The sequence below is a fragment of the Electrona antarctica genome (assembly GCF_951216825.1).
Source record: "Electrona antarctica genome assembly, chromosome: 7".
NCBI lineage: Eukaryota > Metazoa > Chordata > Actinopteri > Myctophiformes > Myctophidae > Electrona > Electrona antarctica.
Window position 1 is genome coordinate 36075155 of NC_136812.1, and position 26462 is coordinate 36101616.

Here is a 26462-nt window from a genome sequence, read left to right on the forward strand (position 1 = left end):
ACTCAAGCTGTATTAACCCATTAAGACATGAGGCCGATTCCACAAATGTCTTTGTAGTTGTTTGCTTAAATCAGTAATTCTCACATTTGCAAGAATGTTCAAACAAAGTGACGTGCTGTGAGCTTGTATATCTGCTATTTTTGAATAGCCAACACAAAAAAATCTAAAATAACATACTTTCCTGGTTTAAATGGGTTAAAAGCCAAGGTGTAAAAGTGAGACTCGCAACAGTTTCAACTGTGGGGGTCATTTTGATATGGGAGCCTTGGGAGGGTAGCTCATTCCACAATTTGGGGGCTACTACCAAAAAGGCTCGGTCACCTCTGTTTTTCTTTGGGATTTGGGTTTCTGCTGATCAGCAGACCACAATGCCCTCGAATTATTATAAACATGTAAAAGGACAGAGAGGTAGTGAGGTGCCAAACCATTCAGTGTGTTAAAGACAAACAATAACATCTTTAAATCATTTCTGATGTGAATAGGAAGCCAGTAGCCAGAATCTGTCAGAATAGGCAGATGGTTCAATACTCCACCTGATGTGACCTCAAAGCTGTATGTGGACTACATCCATACAGTTGGGACTTGTTTGTTTAACCAAAGAAAGCACTCAGATAACCCACAGACAGCCTGACTGCTGCACGAGATATGGGTGGTACCCATTACACTACAGTTCAAAAAGAAGTGTAGATCATTGGTGACTGGTGTATCTCACCAGTCACAACACTGACAGTCTGACACTGGTTGGTGGCAGAAGTACTCAGATTTTAAAATAACTCTTTACCACTTTCACTTTAAAAAAGGAGTCATTTTATCGTCTATTCAGACTTTTGTGAACATCCTGGACAGTTTTTACGCTTGATTCAGTCTGACAAGTAACTGAAGTTTTCAAATAAATGTAAAGAGTAAAAAGTACAATGTTTGCCTCTTAACTGAGATGTAGTGGAGTAGAAGTATCAAGTATCAAGAAAAATGGGATTACTCAAGTAAAGTAAAAACTACAAGTACCTTCAAATTGATATTAAGTCTGTCAGCCTTTTGAAAGCAGCATAATTCGGTGAGTTCACCTCAGTGCTTACAAAGAAAACTAGGAGAAGCGGCCCTGGCCACTGGCGTAGCAGCCTGTGCATCTAGGTTATAATGAATCCCCATTGTTGTGTATCACTCCCCACCTCTCTCTCCATTTCGCTGTCAGTCTATGTCTTATCAACATAAAAGCCCCAATATAAGTAATAACATTTGGAGAAGCAAGACTGTGTTTCTGTTCCTATCTCTGTCATGATTCTTTTTAGGAGCCAGGGGAAAGAAAAACAAATCAACACTGAAGCCTGTTTATAGGCTTCTGAGGGAATAGATGAGTCAGGCAGTGTTTTATTTAGAGGTGCAATATGAACTAATAACTCTGCAATCCTCACACTTGAAAGGGAAGTGAGCAAACAATTCCCTGGTTGAATTTGCATCATTTCATTTTCACAGTTGGCATTCTAGACAATATTGAACAAAATTATACTTGGAACACTCGTCTCGCTCTCTCTCTGGAGGGTTAATTTGTGTGATTACACCACACATTGCACAACAGTTTTGAATGTGCTGTATTATCTGTTTAATCTTCTGTTCTGTTCTGTTCTGTTTGATCTGCAGCTGTTTGAGGTCTTGCACTTCCTGGCTGAAAATTTCATCTTCTCCTACATGGGCTTGGCGCTGTTTACCTTTCAGAATCACATTTTCAGCCCGATCTTCATCTTGGGAGCTTTTGTATCCTTTTAATGCACTAGAACATATTCTGTTTTTGATTTAAATCATATTGAACCAATAGAAATACTTTGTATTGGTATTAGTTTTTCCCTTTAGTGTCACTGGTCATATAGTTGATATATCAGTTTACATAGTTTTGACCTCCTGGACTGCAGTTGAGTTTTTGTTTATGCCAAGGTCCACTTTTTTACCAAAATTGATATTTAGAACCAATGGCGGATGGCCATTTTAATCTTGCTCATTTAGGTTAATGAAATTATCAGTATAGATATAATCGGTAGCGTATCAGAAAATATCGTCCATAAAAATAGTAAAATACTGTATCGGATCGGTCTCAAAATGATGCTTATTATTTTCACAGATATTGATGACGCAATAATAATGTGAGGTCAATTGCTAAATTCTACATTTAATTTGTGTACTCATCTCATCTCATTCAGTAGTGAAAACAGACACAGACACAAAAAGTGTATTTTTTTTTTTAATAAAAAAGGCTCTTGCGCACATAAACCCCACATTGCTCCATGATGATGCATTCCTATCCTTGACTAGGCTTTGCCTGACAGATTGCAATCTTTATTGGGAGAGGGTGCAACATCTACCCCCTGTCCTTCCTCCTCAACCTGGGTCGCAGGAACAAGATCAAAGGCAATTTCCAACACATGATGATGTTTTCAGGTATGACGACAGACCTTTCTAATCACAGACCGTTATGTTTATGAAAAGCTACTCTCATCTGCTGTGTATGTGTCTTGTTCTTTATCCTTGCTAGCAGTGGGGTTCCAACCCCTGATTTATACTTTGTTGCACCGAAAATAACTGTTCTATAAGCTCACAGCACCTCCTGCTGTGAGCTTCTAGATATAATAACCGTTGGTGCATAGCACAGCGTTCAAATAAATATGTTTAAATCACCCTTCTTAAGTAAAAATGTGCCGTTTGGCTGATCGATTCTTCAAACTACAACAACAAAAAAACCTAGGAGCTGTTTTGCCATTTCATTGTCTTTGTATCTTTATGAAGTCCCCTATTGATTTTGACATCCCAATGGCCTTTCCTCTAGCAAACATAGAACCAAAAGTCTAATTATTTCCGTCAGACAGTTCCATGTTCTTTTTAACCCCATGCTTTATATTTCTCGTCGGAAACACGTGCAACAACGACTCGGCAACAGATATTCTGCGTCACTTTGTAGCTTTGCATCCTTTATATCTGCTAGTGTGAACGCAGTCTTGTTTCTTCTATGCGTGTCAACTTCCTTGTATGTGCAGTGCACAGTGACATACCTGACAATATATATAGTGACTTTTTTACTCGACTTGAGTGATATCGTATTGCATGTACAATGGCACTCTTTCTCTGTCATTGTAAGTACGATACAACATGTTTATATTTATATTATATATATAAACATGTATATATATTTATATATGTGTAAATGTATGTGAACTTGTGCAGGGCTTCGTGGCGCGATGGCGTTCGCCCTGGCTATCCGGGACACGGCGACCTATGCCCGTCAGATGATGTTCACCACCACACTGCTTATTGTCTTCTCCACGGTCTGGGTGTTTGGGGGAGGAACCACGCCCATGCTGTCATGGCTACACATCAGGTGACCTTTCTTCTAAAAATCTGTTTCCTACTTCGCTCTAAAGGTCATTTCAGACGAGGAGCGTGTGATGCAGACGTTGTCAACGACATGTCTGCTGCTCCAGGTTTGCTCATGAAGGGCACGACTCGTGCAGCGTAAAAAAAGAAAAAGCTCAACACAATCAAGGTCTAGTCAGTCGTGGGCGTGAAACGAACACACGCGTGTTGCGCAACAATTTCACAGGACTTCGCCCACGTAAATACGCTTGCGTTGTCGCTCCTCACCTTTTCCACTTTTTCCTACATTTGACAGCAGAGCAGAGATAGGACAGGAAGGGGATGGCACAAAACGCAGATCATATCTTTGTCACCAGGACATCCTGTTTTACTATCCTACTATAAAATGAACAGAACTCTGTCTTGCTGTCTATCTGTCCGTCCATCCTCATCCATTTCTTTCCTCAGTGGATTGACCTTATCTGCCTTACACATGGGCATAGGCCATATGCAGGGAGGGAGGAAGTCTATTTGTCACGTTTCTTAAAGTTAACACTGTTTAATAATATTTTCTTCATGGGCTCTGTGAAATGAAATGAAATGAAATGAAATCTATATTTACCCAGGGTATCTGGGCTAAGCTCAAGAACTTGTTTCCAGCCAGGCCCTGCTCATAGAACACATTTCATCGTAGTGGTTGATGCCTTGTTCAAGGGCATTTCAGCGGTGGTAATTTTAACGTGTCGGACGGCTGATTCGAACTGGGAACCTTCCGGTATCTAGACCGCGCCGCTATCCGTTCGGCCACCGCTGCCACAAAGTAGTCTTGGTCTGGATGGATGGTGTGTGGCCATGCACCTACTGTAGTCATGGGGTGTGGCCATGCACCTACTGTAGTCATGGGGTGTGGCCATGCACCTACTGTAGTCATGGGGTGTGGCCATGCACCTACTGTAGTCATGGGGTGTGGCCATGCACCTACTGTAGTCATGGGGTGTGGCCATGCACCTACTGTAGTCATGGGGTGTGGCCATGCACCTACTGTAGTCATGGTGTGTGGCCATGCACCTACTGTAGTCATGGGGTGTGGCCATGCACCTACTGTAGTCATGGGGTGTGGCCATGCACCTACTGTAGTCATGGGGTGTGGCCATGCACCTACTGTAGTCATGGGGTGTGGCCATGCACCTACTGTAGTCATGGGGTGTGGCCATGCACCTACTGTAGTCATGGTGTGTGGCCATGCACCTACTGTAGTCATGGTGTGTGGCCGTGCACCTACTGTAGTCATGGTGTGTGGCCGTGCACCTACTGTAGTCATGGTGTGTGGCCGTGCACCTACTGTAGTCATGGTGTGTGGCCATGCACCTACTGTAGTCATGGTGTGTGGCCATGCACCTACTGTAGTCATGGTGTGTGGCCATGCACCTACTGTAGTCATGGGGTGTGGCCATGCACCTACTGTAGTCATGGGGTGTGGCCATGCACCTACTGTAGTCATGGGGTGTGGCCATGCACCTACTGTAGTCATGGGGTGTGGCCATGCACCTACTGTAGTCATGGTGTGGTTAGAATTAATTCCATTTCTGGTGTCTGGCGTCCAGAAGATGGGGCAAGAGATCTCCTATGCTGTTTCCCACAGTATCCAATTATATTTGCTAATTGGCTCCCTCCATCTGTCACTATGGGAACTGCCTTTCCTTCTCCAGTCAGCATTGCATACATGGCAGCTCTTGAAACCCAGATCATTACTTAAGCCAGACGAGAGATTATGCAACAGTTCAGAGGCAGGTCAACGCTGCTGCACTAGTTGTTTATGGGCAATGAGATCATTTGCCTTTTGTGTGAAAACAAAAGCCATTCTGTGTATAATTACCGTGTGTATAAATCACTATTAATAGACCTCATTAAAATGGGTATATACCTGCATGGAGAGTAGCCTACTAGCCTTTACATAAAGTGGATTAGGGGCTCATAATGTGTATGACAGCCAGCTGGCCATCCCCGGCGCGTAGCGTGGATTAAATGACTGACTGGGCAAATTAGCATTGCGCATCTCCGGCCGAGAGGTGAGAACGGGTTTGCCGACGTGCTAATAAGGGACCATTGAAAACAGACGGCTTGCATGCTGTGGTTTGCTACTAACAGAAATGTGCATGCACAAGGGCTGCCAAAGTAGGCTATCATTTGTTCTTGTTTTTGGGCAAGCTCTAAACTGCCCAGTGGACCCTACGCCAGTGGGCCATCCTAAAGAGCTCAGTTGAATATGTCGATGTCGGGTGGAAACCTTGTATGTCCAAAACAGACATAACCACTTTAACGTTCACATAAGAATCACACTCATGTGAAGTGAGGGGTGCTCTTATCATCATACATCATATACAACACATTCCGTGCTCATTATGTTATTTTAGCTACTTTTGCGGGACACTATATGACTATGCATATACTATACTATATGATGAAGTGTGGTATGGGTCTTCAACACAGGGAGTCCGGGACCCCTAGGGGTCCTCCGTTACTACAGGGAAGCTGACAAATATTTGTCTGATGGGAACAATTTTATTTTTAGTCTCAAATAGGCTCAACTCTGTCAACAGACTCTGAGACATCGGCTAAATATGGCAAGCTAGCTTTGAAAACCTTATCGGATTACATGGAAGGCTTTCTCAAAAGGCAAAGAAACAAAAGTGTAGTATACAGCACCATTGTATGCAGCATACTGTATGTAGTGGGCATTGTCTCTCTCTCTCAGCTAAGGGGTCCTTTGGAGTTTGGAAGACCTCTGACGTAGGGCATTAAATTACGAAAAGTCATAAAGACGTTGAACAATTTGGTGATACGACGTTTATGCCCGACAACAACAACATGAGTAATAATGCTACCTCAGAGTGAAAAGCAGTCTGGCAATCCTCCTAAAAACGGAAGACACTAGAATCTCCCTGTGAGCTCGTCACCATGGCAACGAGGCTGTGTGGGGATATCTGGGGAGTTCATCAGTGATGCTGATGAGATCCGTCATCCGTGGCGTGCATTGCAATGTCATGACATTCTATGTGCGTGTGGCTCCGGATCCTTGCATAAGAGGGACTAGTCTAAACCAGTGGTCCTCAAAGTGGGGTCCGTAGACCCCCAGGGATCAGTTGCCCTAGCCTGGCTAATAAGCCAGACCGAATCAGCCGTTGGTTGTGTGATATTATTAGTCTGGCTTATTAGCCAGGCTACAGTTGCCCAGCCCACCCTCCCATGAGAAATGAAAATAACATAATGAAAAACATAGCATACACGTAGAAGGTTAAACAACGGAGAAAGAAAAGCAAAACAATTAAAAAGTAATAAATAAGAAATCTATATAGTAGTGTCAGGACATCAGAGATACATTTTTTTTTAAAGTGTCCCAAAACGTGTGTGGTTTGGGGCAGAAAAAGAACATATGGCTAACGTCTGCATGTGGCGTGGTTGCATCGGTCACATCTACTGTTCACGCTAGGATATATCTCTGCTGGCTTTGGAGTACTGGATCCTATATGTATTAAACTCAATCGTGCACATAAAGTGGAAGAATTTATCCTTTCTATTGCTTCACCCCACCAGTTATCCGAGAAGGTAGACTATCCGAGAAGGTAGACTATCCGAGAAAGCAGACTTCAATACGGGGACAGAGAGATATAGCAGTGGGTGGGCCTGCATGTTTTTTATTTTATTTTTTTACATTATTCATGTATTTCTTAAAAATCAAATCGATTGGGTGGGCCAGATTTCTATGTGGTAGGCCCACCCATTGTTATGCCACTGAGATATAGTGACATGTGGGGAGAATTTTTTTAACGTTGTCTCTAGAGATACAGTGACGATAAACAGTTTTGATGTGTTTTGTATTTGGCATTTCATGTTTTTTACTTCGGTAACCAAGAGCTCTCTGCCCTGCGGTTTCCAAGCAAGAGACATGTGAGACCCATGCGAGGCAAGACAGGGGTCATTGAACCTGGGTCCTCACTGGTCTCTGTGCACTAACTGGCTGAGCCACAAGGCACCCAGCCATGAATTCTGCATATTTTCATTGATAATCACTTTATTTATTGTCGGAGAGAGTATGTTTTTCACTCAAATCATCCAATTGCCATCCAAGGCATAAGAAGAAATGGCACCCTTTTCACATTGGCCTATTATAGCGCCGAGGGAGCACAGGTCTAGTTTATTAATGTTTTTGAGTGGTGCAACCACTCCCTTACGGAGCTATGTGCGTGGCTGGATGGGTGGCTGGCTGGGTGGGTCTGAGCACGAAAACAGCATGGTTGTTTTTCACCACCTGTGCGCAACCTAACACACACGCACACATTAACTGTATATATGATGATTTCGGGTGTGCCAGTACAGTACAGTAGAGGGTACAGTAGACTGAGTAGAGGGACCCCAACACAGTAACTTGCGGGGCGGCACGCCGGAACCGGGCCGCCCCACCCTGGGTGCGTTCCTGGGTTCTGGATGTTACGTTGTTTTATTCACCTGGTGCCAATTGCCTAAGCTGTAATACTGGGAGCTACTCTCCCTCTGCCAACCTGGGGAGAGCCCTGAATTGAGCTCGTAATTCCTTCAGTGCATGGTTAGATGCGGTGATCAGGCCGCTTCTTATCACCTGACAGGGGGGAGTTTCCCCGGTAGGACGTAGCCAACACCACCTAGGGTATGGGCGCTGATGACAGGGGGGAGTTTCCCCGGTAGGACGTAGCCAACACCACCTAGGGTATGGGCGCTGATGACAGGGGGGAGTTTCCCCGGTAGGACGTAGCCAACACCACCTAGGGTATGGGCGCTGATGACAGGGGGGACTCGGGGGAGAGAACACACCCACTGCTTCTCCGGTAGGAATCGAACCCAGGGGACCTTCTAGCTGTGAGGCGACTTTTAAAAAAAGTTTATCATATTGAAAAAGTCTATATATTGCCAAAATCTGTCGCTGTATAGTATATGTCTATTATAGAGCATCGCAGTCCCACCCCCTACCATGGCCCATAGACATTTCAAAAAGTATTTATTTAAAGACGGTTACGCCGCGGACAAAGCCAACTCGAGTCGAAAAACAACAAAAAAAGTGTTGTAACCTGCCGTTTTTTCCTTCTTTCTAATTATTTGTTCGGCCCAAAAAATTGTGTTTGTTATGATTTGTCACGACTCGAGTTGGCTTTGTCCGCGGCGTAAACGTCTTTAAATAAATACTTTCTGAAATGTCTGAGGAAAATTAAATGAGAATCATTTCCTGGGCCATGGTAGGGGGCGGGACTGCGACGCTCTATAGTGCAATAATTACTTAACCTGTAAAATAATTACTAATAATTAATATGAAGGAATGTCATGTGATAGATGGGGCGCTGACATGATTAGAGAGGGATCTGAGTGGAGGGGGGCATTCCAATTGTACAATGTGATTTGCAGGCGATGCTGTTCAGTGTTATTGGGTTGTGTTTGATAGTCTCTAGTCGAGGCAGGCCTGTGCTTCGTCCCAACGTCTTGTCACCCCAGGGACACAGACAGCCTTGAGTCTGTCACCTCACCTCTGGGACACAGACAGCCTTGTGTGTGTCAGCCCAGGGACACAGCTGCGTCTGTCAGCCTAGGTAAACGTTGGGATCTGCCCACTGGTTCATACTGCGCTACAGCAGGCCATCGCACTGCTGCAGGGAAGAGCTGCTGCTGCTGCTAATCCTCATAAGACCCAAAACCCAAATCCTCCCAAATGTTTTGATGGGAACGGGTGGGGGGAGGGGGGGGGGGGCTTCTGCAGAGGGGTAGGACAAAGCCATAACACATTTAATTCCAAGCTTTGTGTCCCCATTTTCCCCCACGATAGTTTGTGTGTGTGAGTAAATGACTTCTGTATCTCCATTGGATAAGGAAACCTTCCTCCTGTACTGTTGGACAGCAGCCACTACGGGACGTTTTAAGAGTGACACAGTCCTCCAGCTGTTCCAACTGATGTTTTTGCTTCATCCCAGAACATCTGCAGAGTGTCCGTGCTAGAGCCAAGGCTCAGTGCATGTCAACTAAACAGAGGGTCTAACGTGGGCGAGGCCGGTACAATTACTGTTTTTGCTGACCGTGTTCACTCCTTTTGGCTGTCCCCTCCCCTCCCTACAATAGGGTTATGCATCCTTAGGCTATCCCCTCCCTACAACCATAACGACTGTTATCATTATTGTTAATGTGAGTGTGACACACACACACACACACACACACACACACACACACACACACACACACACACGGACGGAGTGCAAAACATACTCTCTCCCCATGCCTTCGGCCTGGTGCAGACAATAATAATAATCGTTATTGTTCCCGAAGGGATATTGTCTTCACAGGTCTGTATAACGCCACCAAAAAAACAAACCCATATAGTACAGACACCACAGAAAACGTATCACCAAGACAATACTTAAACAAGAGGTCCGCCACTGTACACAGAACCATCCTATCGGCGGGGGGTCCGCCACTGTACACAGAACCATCCTATCGGCGGAGCTGTTTGTTTAATGCCGTGATGGCAGAGGGAACAAAACTACAAAAACTGACCTTTTTCCAGAACAATTTAAATAACTATATTTGTAATAGTTATCGTATTGGTGTGGCCTGACAATGGCTTTGCTTGGTCCATAACCATACATTTCTGGTGGACAAATCTGTGTTGGCGTTCATTCTAAATGTATTAATTTCTCACAGGAGTTGGTTTTGTTATTTGGTTAAAAAAAAAGGAATATGAATGTGGAACTTAGGGCTTCCTTGTGTAAGTTGTGTAATCTCTATCTGCATCCGTGATCCGTGATCCGCTCGACTGAATGACAGTCGAGCCTGGACAGTCAAAGCTCTGTTTTGCATGGCGACGCACGCAATCCTATTGTAACAACTTCTGTCTGTATGAGAAGCTACTTCTAGTCAGGGTGAAATGCATTGCAGGTTTGTAGTCATCAGCCAATGTGTAAGCTAGTGTAGACCTTAACTCATTTGGACCTGTTGTAACCAGTGAGTTATACCTTTAAGACTAGGAGTACTTCTGTGTCATTTTACTTCGGCGGTTTTGATTGAATGATTAAAATACTTTATTAAAGGGATATTTCACTTTAAAATAAAAGAAACATTAAAAGATATATAAAATATTAATTAAAAAGTAATGGAAAAAATCAAGGACCCCTCATACATTAGGATGTCCTTCTAATGCGTGAGGTGGTCTCAGAGAAATAAAAATAAGCTATGCACAAAAATCCCTAGGAGGCTTGTTTCCATTGTGGTCCATTGTACTCAATTCATCAATTCATCCACTTGTGCTGTATATTATCCACTGAGAGTACGCCTTTGTCACATGACAGCGTTGGGGGGGACGAGGATGCACTGCAGGATCGGCAAAGGAGGCATGAAAGGTGGCCGTACATCAGGTGCTGTATGTGAAATTGGGGGCAACTCTTTGTTTGCCGTTTATGGTGGTGGCGGGAAAGAATGTGGTTGCTGTGTGGTGTGACTCTCACTGCTTCTCAGCTGGCCTGCATGGCTACATCTCTGGTGTTGGAAAAAGTGGGTAGTTTGTGCTCATCAGGAATATGGGAAAATGGTTTGTATACATTACTATGAAAAATGCTGTGTCTGTCTGTCTGTCTGTCTGTCTACGGAATCTCTGCTCTAGCAGCACCAAATGTATTCAAACATTGACGTTGCAGTCCCTCTGGACCTTCGTCAAAAGACACACTGTCTCTGTGAAGGATTTTTCTTCATTAATAGTCATTTGATACTGTCCAACACACCTGTATAGCTATTAAAGTAGATGTGTGAATATTACATTTGCAAAGACTTTTGTGTCTAGGTGTATTGAACCAATAAAGTATTAAGAGAATTATGGAACTACGTGCATTCTCAGAGTTTACATTTCCCGAAATGTTTTGGACATGACAAGGTTTCCGTCGGACATAGATGATATGAGCATCCAGTTGTAAGTCTCTCTCTTAATAACGCTGGTTCTGGCCAGGTACAGTAGAAGTTTGTGGAAGTGTGTGGACTAGTTAGCATAACACATCACAAGTCCTCTTTCAGGCCGCCCGGTGGGGCCCAGTGTGGAGGATTGGTGTGACAGCCCAGGCCCACTTTCCTTTTGTGTTTGTTAGGGGGACTGTTGTTCTGGTTTTCACATAGTGATGCGAGGAACGCATCTCTGTGGAGGCGTGCTCAACAGAGCAGTGTGAACGAACGCAATTGAAAAGCACAGGCAGGAGGAAGGAGCGTGAGGTGATATTAAGCATGCACATAATTGCCAGCTGCAGCAAGCTCTTGTTTATGAACATCTATAATCAGTTTGTGTGCCTCTGCCTCAGCTCACGGCTTCACATTGCGGCGTTCAGAGTATGGGTTTTATGCCGTTGTTCAGACTATGGGTTTTATGGGTAAGTCTCCCACATTGGCCTAGAGGCAGCCAATCATGAAAAAGTGTCCTCTACGGTCGCTACTCATAGATTTATATATAATAGAGACGTCACCGGATTTCTCCTCTCATTCTCTTGCATTGAGTTGCTCACCCAGTGCATGAGGCGTTCTTCCGGGTTGGAACCAGTGCATTCTGGGATTGGTTATGGGCCATGCATGAACGCGCCGGGCTGTTGATATCATTGCGCGTGTTCACGTATGGAACATAGCGTTCACGTATGGAATATAGCGTATGGAGCATGGCACGTGAACGTGTGCCATGCTCCATACGTTCACATGCCATGCATAGTGCTGGGCCCATAGTGCAATGCCACTTTCGGCCACCATGTCTTTCGTGCTTCAGTGTTTCCTCTCAGTGACGTCTCTATTATATATACTCTTATCATGTTGTCCAGACGCTTTTCAAGAAGCTAGCAAAAAAAACGGGAAACAAATCCTTGAGCTCATTCATGATGCTCCCACATTTCTTTGAACTTTATCCCGATTGTTAATTTCCCTCTTGAGAGGGCAAATATTTAACCATAACTCTCCATTTTTGCACTCTTGCAAGTTAAGTTGAGCCAACACTATAGCAACGGCTCTTGAAGGGGCATCCCCATGGAGAAAAAACTATTTATAGACTATAGTTAAGACCTAAATGGAAACCTACAGGTTTGTAACTGTACAGATGGAACCGAATAGTCCATTTGGTTCCATTTGTACACTGTCAGTTATGTGGGTCTGTGTGGCCTAATGCATAAACTGGGGGTCCTTGAAATTAAAAACATTTGACAATCACTGCTATAAATGACCTAAAAAAAGGGTTGCTCATGAGGATAATATGACAGATATACAGTATAGTAGAAGCAAGGGATGTTGCCATGACTGTACTGAGTTTAGCGAGTAATTGCAAGTTGACAGTCTGTCCTGTCTATATAACTGTGTCTGTCAGTGGTTCTCTTGCATTGACTGCTTTGTAGATCTGCTATATTTAAAAATATTTGAAAAACTAGTGTTTTGAAGGGTTTTTGACCTATAATGACCCCTTGTTTCCAAGTGGTCAATTATACAGTGTCTTTCATATGCGAGTAAAGTTTGCGCTGCCCCCCACCACCCACCCCAGCCTTCTTTCATCAGTGACGTGACTCTCTCCCTGTAGTCCGACATGCCTTGAGCCTTAAATCTTGGCCTCGTTCCTTCGAGATCCTTCCTGAGCACATCCCCCAGCATGCTTTGCAACGTCTTTGTTTTCCCAGGTCGCTGACCTCCCCAGCTACACAACCCCCCTGAGGTTCTGTGAAGGGGGCCCCACACTTCCCTTTCTCTCCCCTCTTCTGTAACCTCTGTGAGGCATGCAGAGAACTCTTCTGGGAGAGGCCATAGTATAGCTCCTCAGTGTCTCTAATTCAACCCTGCTGGAAAGTACATTTACTCAAGTACTGTACTTAAGCACAACTTTGAGGTTCTTTTACTTTACGAATTTAAAATGTCAGTATATACATTTTATACCTTTTCCTCACTTCATCTCAGAGGCAAACTACAATAATTATAAAACTAGTCAAGTCAAATAGTTTGACTGTATGAGCACACAGCATAGAGATTAGAGATGACTGTATGAGCACACAGTTTAGAGATGACCGTATGAGCACACAGCATAGAGATTAGAGATGACTCTATGAGCACACAGCATAGAGATTAGAGATGACTGTAAACACCATGCAGACAACACATGTTGGGCAATATTTAACTCATTCCTTCTTAAAGGTTTTGTTTGTATGGATTTTTGTTGTTGAACATTTCTAAAGTAGTGCCAATAACAGATCTATACGCTCAGAATGCGTCACATCGCAAGACATTGTGAGTTTGTAGATTGGCTATCTGAACATAAAAAAGAAGAAGAAAAAACACTTAATTTATAATGTATTTGTGTAGGTTTTAGGTCCTGGGGAGATACCAAATTAAACATTTGTGTCTCAAGCTGAAAGGTTTGGGAACCCCTGATTTAAATCATCCATAGTGCCACTTTTGGCACTATGGATGATTTAAATCAAATGTAATCACGGTAGATAACACATTGGCTTGTGTCCAGGCAGACTTGTTTCAACATTAGACTCCACTTACCATCGCTCAGAATGAACCATTCAAGAACTTGTCATTGCTGTCAGGCAGAAACCCCCTATCTCCATATTCTGTTCTTTTTTTCGTGAATGAATGCCTATACGTGATCAATGATCATGCTGCTAGAGCATCACACAAAAGTATCAAAAGCAGCAGATATTCCACCTAGAAACGCATCACAAAGTGGTTAATTTTGAGCTTGTATATCTGCTAATTTTGTTATTTTTTTAATTTGAATCCTGAAAAGTAACAGTTTTTGACATACCGGTATGAGGTTTCCACCCGACAGACGTTATGAGGATTGAGAGTGTCGTGTGACCATTTAAAGCAGATTATGTTGGTTTTAATCCACCTGTAAGGGAAAAGACACCAAGACAAGAGGGAAGGAAGTCTGTCAATGGAAATGGTTGTCTCTGTAACTACATTTTAAGCCCATGTGTTGGTATTGGCTTGTTATTTTTTTTAGCATGTACAGCAGATAGTATTTAATGTTGTAGACACGTAAACACCTTGTTCCAAAGTGAAATTACATAAGTGATGGAAACACTTATGTAATTTCCATGTTCAATTGTCTTTATGTAATGCAGGGCTTTGATTTTGAGTTATTACATGCGTTATCTTTAAGTTTACGTCTCATACTGTATATGTATATTTTTGAACATCCTGCTCTTTGCTCTATACTGATGCACAAATCAAAAACCGGAAGCACAACTCTCCATCTTTCTCTCACACTCTGAGCCACTTATCGTTCTTCCCTCTGTCACAGGGTTGGCGTTGACCCAGATTCAGACCTGCATCCCTCTGGAGACAACTTCCAGGTCCTGCAATCGGTGAGGACTTCTACCCCAGTCATTCTTACTTACTTACTTAAATCTTACTTACTTAAATACTTAAAACTTAAATCCTATACTTTAGATTCCCATGGGCTCTACAAAAGGCCCACCTCTTTTCGCCCTACAATAGCGAAAATAGACAATATCAGTGTTGATTTCGTCGACTAAAACTAAGACGAAAAATGTTCGCCGACTACCTTTTTTCACTGACAAACTACATGGAAACTAAATGAAAACTAAGCTATGATGACTAAAACTAAGACTATATATACTGACAATTTCATCAACAAATAAAAACTAGACTAAAATGTTAGGAAAGGACTAGTGGACAAGAGATCCAGTATAAGTCATTTTACAATTAGTTGCATACTGAAAATAGCTGATCTACAAGCCTACAAGGTGTCACGCTGCGACGCGTTGTAGGCTTGTAGATCAGGTATTTTCAGCAAGTGACGACGGCATCAATACGACAGCATCAAGGCACCGCCAAAATACATTTTGTTCGACTAAATCAACTGCAGATTTAACATTTAGTCGACTAAAACTAGACTAACACTAAAACATTCCAGGTGACTAAAATGTGAAGAGACTATGACTAAAACTAAAATCAAGATTTGCTGCCAAAAATCTGATCTACATACAAGCTCACAGTAAGCTTGCAGATCTTTTATTTTTGCTGAATGTTAGTCCCAGATGCAAAGGTTAAACGTAAAGTGTTTAAATCACGGAATTTCACGCCACTGTTACTCGGGTCCGTGGAACACAGCCCGCAAGGCTAGACTGACATACATGATAGCCAAGTGCGTCGTGAAAAGTGGAAGTGAATCAGCTGAGTCAGACTGCTAGAAGCAGAACCGCTTCAAACTCTACTCTTCTATAAACTATAATTATCCTCCTGCCTAGCAATTCTTTCAATTACAGTCATCTAATAGGATATACTTGAGGGCTGCTATGTTCCACCGAAATTCCGGAATTCTTTTATATGGCATGGCTCCTCTGAGACGAGCCACGCACCACTAGACCATACAAGGGGCAAATTTATGCCAGTAAATGAGGCCATGAGGAATTAGACCTTATATGTCGGCCCCCATGAGGAATTAGACCGTATATATATTCGCCTCTGTTCGTCCCGTTTGTACCGCGCCAGGGCACGCCGCGCCCGTTCGCGCAATTCTGGTCTTTGCATTGACTTTGTATGTAATCGCGCCGCTCTAACCATCCAAGTGTAAACGCACCTTTAACATCTCTTCTGTCCTGGCCCGGGGGCGGGGGTGGACCGCGTTTCCTGTCCCCTTGTACACAATGCAAATCTGGTGACGGGCATTCAAATGCTAATCTGGTGGCTTGTTTTCACCTGCCAGGTAGGGTATGCATACAGTACTGTACTGTACTCTGCTTATAGGCTACTTGTTCACAATGAAACCACCACCAGCAAGTACACCCTGGCTGGCAACAGTGATGCCAGCCTGCCGTTGAAACCTGCCGCCGACCCAGCGACAGAACACAGAACCTGCCGAGACGGACAGAACTAGTGTGTCTACATTTTACGATTTTACATTTTGACGATTATAAAAACATTTCGTCTCTGGATCAGGGGTTCCTAAACTGTGGTGCGGGCACCCCTTGTGGTGCGCGAACGCCCTCTAGGGGGTGTGTGACATGAAAAGGGTAATGTTGGTTTTATGGTGTTATTTAGCACAAACGGCAAAATCCGGTAAACCACTGTTGTAAGATATTAGAGCAGCTGCGGGAGTATACAGCAGCTCCATGTCTCCACAGTGCAGTGACATTCTGTGATTATTTGCCACATAATCATATTTAAAAATGTATAATTTTTTGGCCAAATACACGTCAGCTAGGTCAGGAGGTAACAGGGGGTGCACGGCCAAAAAGGTTTGGGGACCGCTGTCATAGATGTCTGATGTCACGGGTTGGCCACATGAAGTCTGAGTTCCACATTGGAGCCACGCTGTTCCCACACGAATCCCAAGATCCACATCATTCAAGAGCTTTTATGTTTGCATGTCGAGTACAGTTCACTTGACCCTGCTGAGTTCTGTGTGACACTCTTTCTGCCTTGGTGAACCTTGGCCCAGTGTACTGATTCCCCAACCTGCAGGCTGTGAGGATATTGCAAGTGCCCCCCCCCCCAAGTAGTATACTTTTTTGTGTGTATTGTGCAACATTAGTTCCATGCATCCAAGGCAGATGGATCACAATCGATGGGTTGATAATTAAAATAAAACATGCACTGAAAACAAGAGCGCTTTTGAGATTTTCAAATGGGCCCTGATGGAAGGAAAGGGAACCGCTGCCATGGCCCACTGTAGTCGGCTGCTTTACTGAAAGCCACTACGAATTAAAGCTGGGTTCAGGCGTCACTGCTGCAGGGAGGAAGGGAGTATAAGCCTTAATAACTGTTGTTTAGGACTTTGTTGAGGGCTTTACTCTTGCCAGCACCTTGTCTTATCATTCCTCCCTGCCTCCCCGTTATATTTACGTGCCGGAAAGTCGTTAACCGTGACGCCTGCCACACTGGGTGGTCCATTAACTCAACAGGGGTCATTGTACTGCAAAACACTGCTTGCTTCCTCTGGCTTCCATCTGGGTCAAAAACTGTTTTGATGTAGACACAACTGTTTGAATTGACATTGATATAATGACTTAATACGTCTGCGTGTGTTTGTTTGTTCAGGATGGGCCGCAGGCTGAGGGCCAAAGCAAAACCAAGCAGGAGAGTGCCTGGCTGTTCAGGTTGTGGTACACCTTCGATCACAAGTATCCTTCTTCTGGCTCGTTTACGGCAGTGGTTGTCAAATGTTATCAATTCCAAGCTGGTCCCTTAGTTTGGTATGCATTAAGCCACAGACCCATAACTCTAGAGAGTGTACAAATTGAACCAAATGGACCCTTGTCCCTTACAGGTCCATTTGGTTTCATTTGTACACTCTGAGTTACAGTTTGTAATGCTCCTTTTGGTTTCTAACTGTAAATAATTTAGCTGGGGACCCCCTGCAAGGGGGGGGGGGGGCCCACTTCGAGAACCGTTTATGGGACCAGGGCAACCAGTTCTTGTATCAAGAAGCATCTGTGTGATAATCTCAGTTTCCCATTGTCAACAAGGGAGGATTTTCTGAGGATCAGGGCAGAACATTTCCTGGTTTTACGCTGATTGTTTATTTCCAGTCTCTAGTATATTTGGGGGGGTTGTTCGTGTTGAGTATATCGTCACAGGTGCACAACATACTCTCAAGCTTCTTATTCTGAGCTTGTACATTTGCTATTTTCAAAACATATCTTGAAAGAAATGTGAACAACTTAAAATAAATCTTGAAAGACATTTGAACAATTTTGAATGTTTTCGGAAACATTCTAACAACACAAATCTTGTATGGGGGTCCTGACTCCCTCCTGGCACTAAATATTTTCAGATAGGGGTCAGTGGCCAAATACATATTCATTTGGGAGTGGTTGAGATGGAAACATTTGAGAACCCCTGGACTCTATAGCACATGTTAAATCCAGCTGTGTTTTGGTTGACACAAAGGGCAAGTCACATGTACTGTACTGTAACCTGCGGTCTACACCCACCACTTCCTCTGTACTGCTTTCAACACAGCTGAACTACAGTATTGCCTCCCCAGGTGCTGGTTTGTCTGGCTGATTTGAGGAGGACAGCTGTGTTTCACCGTGGGGACTTTTCTCCATGGTGAGGTGTAGGCTGTGGCTTATCCACTAAGGTGTGGATTGGGTTTACTTCGTCCCAGGCAGCCTCAAAAAGAGTGAAGGGATAAAGTTGCTTTAATGCCTTTGTGTTGAGTTTTGCTGCTTCTGTTGTTCCATTACCGTATGTACCTTCTGACAGACTGCCTTAATTCCTACGTAATGGTCCCAGTAACCTGGTCATTTGTATTAGGCTATCCCCTAATAATTGACCTACTGACTGAAATGTATTGAGGCCAAATTCAATACATAAATTGGGGCAAAAATGAAAGTTGCGTTTTTAGATTAGTTGGCAGTGCTGCTTAGCTAAGTTCCCATTTTTGCTTTTGTGAGTTCCCAGCTAAGGGTGATGATACCGTACTGTATATGTATAGTGTTTCCCCAAGCAAGCCTCCTAGCCCTTAGGTTAGAGGACTTAAAGGGATAGTTCACAATTTCTGAACTTAAGTTGTATGAAATACTTGCCATTAATATAGTGGTTGCAACTGTATTGAATTAATTGAGTCCCGTGGTGGGAGTTCTGCTCCGGTTTTGGTGAATATTATGTAGTTCCGGTCATTTTATGGGGGGCACTGGGGCCACGCATTAAAAGTAAATGAATCCACAAAATTTGTGTCATTTGTATTGTTGACCTATTTTTAAAATATTAGCGCAACTTTCGTTCAACTTTGACCCCTATATCAAACGAAAGTTGCATTATATGGTAGAAATGGGTCAACAATACAAATTACGCTAGTTTTGTGAATTAATTTACTTTTAATGCGTGGCCCCCTGTGCCCCCCACAAAATGACCGGAACTACTTAATATTCACCAAAACCAGAGCAGAACTCCCACCACGGGACTCGGGCAATCAATTAATACAGTTTCAACCACTATATTAATGGCAAGTATTTCATACAGCTTAAGTTAAACATTTCTGAACCATCCCTTTAATTTGTGCTTTGTTGAATGACAAACTGAAAAAGTATCGACACAAAACACAGTTGAACAACAAAAATGATGTTATTTCAACTAAGGATAAATATGACTTTTAGTGGCTTTAGTGGTTTCCTTCTCATATGCATACAGCTAATCAGGTCATGTCATAGGCTAACTCGCTCATGTCCCTCCGTTTTATGAACAACAACAACATTGGTCAATTAAATAAATGTACTATTATTTCCTTCATGTCTTTCCCATACCCTGGTTGTTTGAGTACACTGTACATTAATGGGGGCTTAGTCTCCTTAACACTCACCACTCACCAAGCTACATGAAGCCCATCCTGACGCACAGCGGCCCACCCCTCACCACCACCCTGCCTACCTGCTGTGGAGCACTGGCCCGTTGTCTGACCAGCCCCCAGGCCTATGAGGTCAGTAGAATGGCGCTTTTATGAATGCCATTTTTACAAATCCTTCCTATTTTTGAGGGGCGCCAGTCCCTCCTATGCACAGCTTTGAGTGTTTGTAACACAGGAGGTGATGATTTGAATGTATGATGTGTGATGATAAGAGCGCCCCTCACTTCACATGAGTGATTATTTTTTTAAGTCAAAAGTAACAAGCTCAAAACGCTGTGATGCGTGTGAGCTTGTGGATATGTTCTTTTCGGTGCATGCCTTTGGCACGCAACTAATAATAAGTCAACCGTAACTCCAACCCTAACCTCTAAACCTAACCATTAAATGCCCCATCCTAATCCTAAATCCAACCAGAATCTTTCCATAATTGTAAGCGTAAGCTCAACAAATCTTTTAATTTTTTTTGAGGGGCACTAGCCCCTCCTATAAACAGCTATAGTTTAGATTCTGTCTTAACACAAACATTAAATGCCATTGACAATGAATGGAGAATTTACGTCATATAAATTACGTGTCAAATGGGCTGTCTGTATGTGTGACGGTATGTCAGTGGAAACCCTTGGCCAATAAGGGACCACTATTCTTGGTGACGTAACTAAGGTATGTTTCAAGGTTGGTATAAGGTCAATAATTGATTAGAGCGCCCCTCACTTCACACGGGTGTGATTATTTTTTAAAACATCAAACAACCGTTTCTCTTGTGAGGACCAGGACAATAATTGTCCTAACGATGTGTTTCTCAAATTTTGTCATATTGGTGGGGACATTTGGAGCTCACAATTATAGTAATACATCTCTACTTTTGTTTTCTACCCCAGGAGAATGGAAGGCTAATATGTAACTGAGGCAGATGATGATATGCTTTTTGTTTTTTTTCCTCTTCCAAGAAAATGGGGAATCAGAAGGTGGATGAGGAAATTGTTGATCAAATATTTTTTATTTTATTTTATTTTATTTATATATCTTTGTCCTGTAATGTCATTCATGTCGAATGTCATGTTTTTATGTTCTGTGTGGACCCCAGGAAGATTAGCTGCTGCTATGCACCAGCTAATGGGGATCCTAATAAAACTCTAAAGTACACATGCATGCACCTTGTCCTCCTGAGCTAGTTACTGTACATTTTGTTTTTTCCTCTACATGAAATTATTTCATGTAGAGAATGGCCTTTGACCGACCTTGCTGCCAAGAAGTGCGTGTCAGAAGTTTTTATACAGAGGAAGCCACAAAAAAATGGGACAAAAGTAGAGAAAGGTAGAATTGCATTGCCCTAGTTTAGCGACACAACAAACCGTGGAGAAAATGTTTTGCCTCAGCTGATGACGCAGAGATACATTTTGAATCACAAGTAATGAATGATTGGTCACATTGTATGTTTATCCAAGCTACAGTACAGCTGAGGTTAGATCAAGATAGTGGGAAATTACGAGAATATTGCCTCTTTTTCTTTGACTATAACAGTACATTGTACTGTATGACACATAATTAAGTTGTTTTCCCTGGAAGTGGTTTCAGCCTCAAGCCCTCTTCTACATAATTGCAAATCGTCGCTGTCCGGTGGAAACCTTGTATGTCAAAAACCGTTACTTTTCAGGAAATGGGAACCTGTGTTCCAATGGAGTAATTATTTAGTCAATTAATGTTAATTCTTTCATTGGTTAAATATTTCTAAAACCCACTGACAGACTTAACCAATTTCACAAATAGTTTCGAAATGTTTTAAATATAGAGAAGATAACAGCTCTACAAGCTGACATCTGTGTCACTACTTTTGTGTGACACCATTGTACGGCAAAGTAGGGCATTCATGGAGATGCAAGGTTTCTGCCCGACGACAACAAAATGCTCTTTAATATCACAATTTCAGTCAGTAGAATTGTAACAAGTATTTTCAGGTCTGCTGATGAATGAATGACCATCTTGTAGTACAAAAGACTCATTCAACCTCACTGCAATGATAAAAAAAAAGTTATGTCCTAAAGTCTTTGACACAGAAAACAACCATTGACTGGAAGGTCACACATGGGTTCTCGCTGGCAGATTTTCCTATTCAGTTTGAAACTCGGAAACACTGAGTTGACTACCTACCCTGTATCTGTCTCTCCAAATGTTTTCTGGGTGCATTTTGTGGTCATCTGCCACTGCAATTGTGTGGGCCACTATTTGACTATCAACATAGTGGGGTTTTTTTGTAGAGATTTGTTTTTTGATTTTTACCTTTTATTGATAGTTATTAGTGAAGACAGAAAGGAAAGTGGGAGGAAGAGAAGTGGAGAGACATGCAGCAAAGGTTGTCATGAACGAGACTCGAACACGCAACGCGTTGTCTTGTCAGGCCAGAGCCTATATGTGGCATACGCTTGGACCACTAGGCCAGCGGGCGCCCTGAACATAGGAGTGTTATCCGGGAAAGCCACTAATTTAGTCGATTGTTCATGTAATCGGGACAATCCAATGTTCTGTGTCACCAATTGGAGACTTGCGAGAATGGGAGAGATTTAAATTTGTGGACGGTGATGAATCATTTTTTTGTCGCAACATTTGTCTCGACCAGAATTAGTTCAGAGAGATTCTTAATTAAGGCAACATCATGAATAATTCCCATGCTTGCTTGTGTAACACATTCAAATGTTTCAGTTTCCGCGTCCATTATCATAGGAAAAAAAGAAACATTGCCTTTTCATCTCATTACAAGGCCTGATGGATTTATGTAGAATTTACTGTTTTTTCTTTGGATAAATGTTGGGGTGGCTGGTTTATGTAATCAGGATTATTCCATGTGATCCGTTCGTCAGAGTAATAATCCTGCTGTTGACCTAGCACAAACCCATCCAGTCAACTCATCTATTTCCCTGAGCACACAAGCTGCCTATAGTACTATCGATCCCCCCGCTGTTCAAACTTAATTAGAGCTGTGAAAGCCTATTCGGCCGTCAAACTGTTTATCCCATGTCCAAATACTCATATTGAGTACCTTTTAAATCTCTGGGTGACTATAGTCATGCTTCTGCATGGGTCATTATGTTTGAATGTACGCATGTTGACTGCAGCTTTGCAGTGCTAATCAGTCTTAATAGCGCATTGTCATACTGTATGTTTCACTCACATCCCTGCTACACTTAAACAGAAGTCTCCCACTTTCCCTCTTATTTCTGTAAACCAATAGCGGGTGAACCCTAAGGCAGTGGTCCTCAAAGTGGGTCCAGGGACCCCCAGGGGTCCTTGAAGGGGTTCCAGGGGATCCCCAACCAATTAGTTGTTAAAGCATCAAAACAAAGATCTTGAAAAAAATTACTTTTTTTTTTAAAAAACGCAAATCTTGTCCCTGGCACAAAATATTTTCAGATGGGGTTCCAAATACATATTAATTTGGGGGTTCTTCACATAAAAATATTTGACAACCACTACCCATTCAAGACTTCACGAATTGGCATTAAAGGAGCACTTTTTCCCCATTTTGAACCTTTTCTTCATATAATCGCTCCTCTCTCATGGTCATTATAAGACAGCACAATTTCTGTCTGCTCTCTCAGAACTGCACTAGTATGGATACTAGTTCAGGAACCTGTCTCTACCAATGACATCATTGATGGGGACTCCCAAGATAATGGAAAGTTAATTTGCTGAAATATAAGCCATTTTTTGTGCATTAAAAGAAATGTCGTGTCTTTCAGAACCACGAGCAGTTGCAGGACCACGACGACTCTGACCTGATCCTCAACGACGGCGACCTGACGCTGACGTACGGCGACACGGCCATCACGGCCAACGGGGCTGAAGCGGCCAGAGGGGGCTCGGCCTGGAACGCCAATGGGAAGAGGAGCGCCAGCACCTCGGAGGAGGCGCTGGAGCGTGAGCTTGACTCCCGTGAGCAGGATCTGCTAAGCCGCGGCACGCGCCTCGTCTTCCCCATTGAGGACCACATCTGATCATGAAACCCCCCCCCCCCCCCCCCTCCCCCAGCCCAGTACACCCCCACCCTTACCTCCCCCCCTCACTCATGCGCCATTGCCTTCACTAACTCCCCAGATCCGAACCGAAACAAACCGCCTCCTCGCCTTGGACCCTGGGCACACCTCACTCCTGCGGGCAGAGAGTATGGTCCTTTCGTGGAGAGCGGATACGGGGACGAGACGAGACGGGAGGGGACAGGACGAGCGCTGGAGGGTCGACTCTGCGCTTTTGGGGCCCGAGAAGCGGAAGAAGCATTTCATGACCATCACCCTTGGAGCTGGATCGGAGGATCCAGGAGACATGCGTCGCCTACAGCCCCCTCCAAGAAGGGGGAAAGGGGGATTTAAACTTAAGTTGCGCTTCGGTGTCGCTCACTCAAAATAGCCGGACTACAAGCTCATGTGAGCTTGTAGATTGCCTATTTTTGGAACGTGACACAGTGTGCAAACAAAGTACAAATCAGGCGTAAGACTCCATGCTGTTATACTGTGATTTTACCGATGTTTGTTTACTTTTTTCTCCTTCCCCTTTATATAAACGGGAGGGTGAGTCGTTATGCAGGATTTAGAGACAATCTACCTTTCACGGGACATGCAATCGCTGCACTTTTGAATATGCCATATTTTGTGTGCTCAAATTGTCCGAAAGAAGTGCAATGTGAGACTGTGCGGTTCAGTGTGCTTGTCACAGTGTGTGATGATTCTGTCATGGGGTGACTACTGAGGTGACACCGTGAGGTCTCCTTGCTGGCTATTAATTTTCAAGCTCATTAGAAAGCCCTCGCAAATCTTACCCCCGTATAAGAACCTTCAAACTAGAGCCTGACTGATACCAGATTTTTCCGTCCGATGCCGATTTTGGAGAGTCCTAGACCACCGATTACAGATTTTTGGAATTATATTTTGTCAAAGAATTTTAGTACAGAATCTTGAAATTAATTTGAAAAACTTTGAATTTGGGAACATCAAATTTAAATAAATTAAAGAAAAATGTTAAAAGTCCAGGTTGAAAGTGGGTAAAAATCTGGACACATTGGCTGCATATTTGCAGATACGGATGTCATAAAAAAAAGTCAAATAATGGCCAATATATGGGCCGGGCTCCAGTCCATACACATGGTATGTGTGAAGACCATGAATTAGTCGCCTTGTACCGAACGCCTTGAGGAAGCAGGCTGACCAAGGCTGGGTGGATGTTGTGCTGAAGACTCTGTTGCATTCAAACAAAAGCATGTGTGTAGTGGAGAATCTGTAGGCGTGCAGAGGGAAGGGGGTGGATGGTGAATGTTTGGTCATCTAATTACCATCACAGGCTGTAATGAATGAATGAATGTGGGTTAAAGAATGCAAGCATGTAAATACAATGCACACTTTTGTTTTAGTAAGATTTTAGAATCGCCTGCGTTCATCTCTACAATTACAAATAACGTTCATGTTACGGGACACCCGTCTCTAACCTTTATTGCATGTCTTTGATTTATGCTATGAAACTAACCTTATCACGCAATAATGTGACATGGCCAGTTGGCCACCTGTGCTGATGACAAAATTGGCATAGCTCTCAGCCAGTTGTCTCCAGTGCTGTGACCATTTAAAGGCAATTCAGATTTCTTTTAAACTGCCAAATTTATGTATGTCCGTATTCATGAGAGGTGCATAGATACATTTCAAATTAAAAGCGACTAAACCATTCAATTAAAAGTATCTATATGGTTGAATGTGAATTTGAAACCCAGTCCACTAGTGCAATACCCCACACTGAAAGTATATTTAACAGATGAATGCATGCATTGAGCCTGAAAGCAGTTAACATGACCACATGCTTTCACCAGTTGGATTGCACTGAGGGCCTTGCGTGTAAACGGCACATATATCGTTTCACCTAAGCTCATGATTAAAACTCCACATTGAATAAAAACTGACTTCTAACATCTTATGGGAATTCAGACGTGCTTCCCTGCCTGTTGTAGCTAGCAACAGCTATAGTACAGATGTTGTTTTAAGTTCCATTTGTTGGGTGAATTGCATAGTAGGTAGACACAGTACAGGGCTTGTTGAATCTGTCTCAGTTATAAGCAATTGGCAAATTACCAAATCAATGTCTATATCCCGTGTACACCAAATCAATGTATATATCCTATGTACTGTTGTATTTGCTAGTGCTTAAAATATAACTGTGATTTGGGGAGTCTTTACATTTGCACTTTTTTTTGCACTTTTTTTTTTAAAGGTGTTTGCACATCCGAGAAAAGTAATCCCACTTTGAGAAACTTTCACAACCTAGTTAAAAGCAAACGTAAAACAGAACCATGTCAATTGTTTTATGCTTACTATGGCTAATTGTGTAGCCACAATTGTCATTGCCACTTTTAAGTAAACGGTACATGTCATGTTTGTCTTTTAGTACATCTGTCTTTTAAAGGTTCAGGGAAAAGGTGAATTCATTATTATTTTTGTAATGTTTATGTTCTTCTGACTAAGCAAACATGGGGAAATGAAAGTGTCCTTGCAATGTTTCTCTTAACATCCCCCAGTCACTGCATACAAATTGCACGACTCAAGCAACTTCCCCATAGCCTGGATACAATTATATAACCCTGTAAAATTGTTCTTCTGTAATTAGTTAGGGGAACATGTACACATTAACATACTGCTTCTAAAAACAAAAAAGAAAACAAACGTTATGCAGAAGCTCCTCCCAAGATTTAGCA

The 26462-nt window shown here is 42.9% G+C and overlaps 1 protein-coding gene across 1 annotated transcript in view; it reads left to right on the forward strand.

The window, feature by feature from the left end:
- Nucleotides 1-26141, forward strand: part of slc9a7 (solute carrier family 9 member 7) — a 48616-nt gene extending 22475 nt beyond the window's left edge. The window contains 7 exon segments of the mRNA XM_079506245.1: nt 1639-1752; nt 2319-2430; nt 3211-3364; nt 14666-14729; nt 17428-17510; nt 19705-19810; nt 23473-26141. Coding sequence (XP_079362371.1) covers nt 1639-1752; nt 2319-2430; nt 3211-3364; nt 14666-14729; nt 17428-17510; nt 19705-19810; nt 23473-23727 — 888 coding nt within the window. The 3' untranslated portion in view covers nt 23728-26141.
- The last annotated feature ends 321 nt before the right edge of the window (nt 26142-26462 follow it).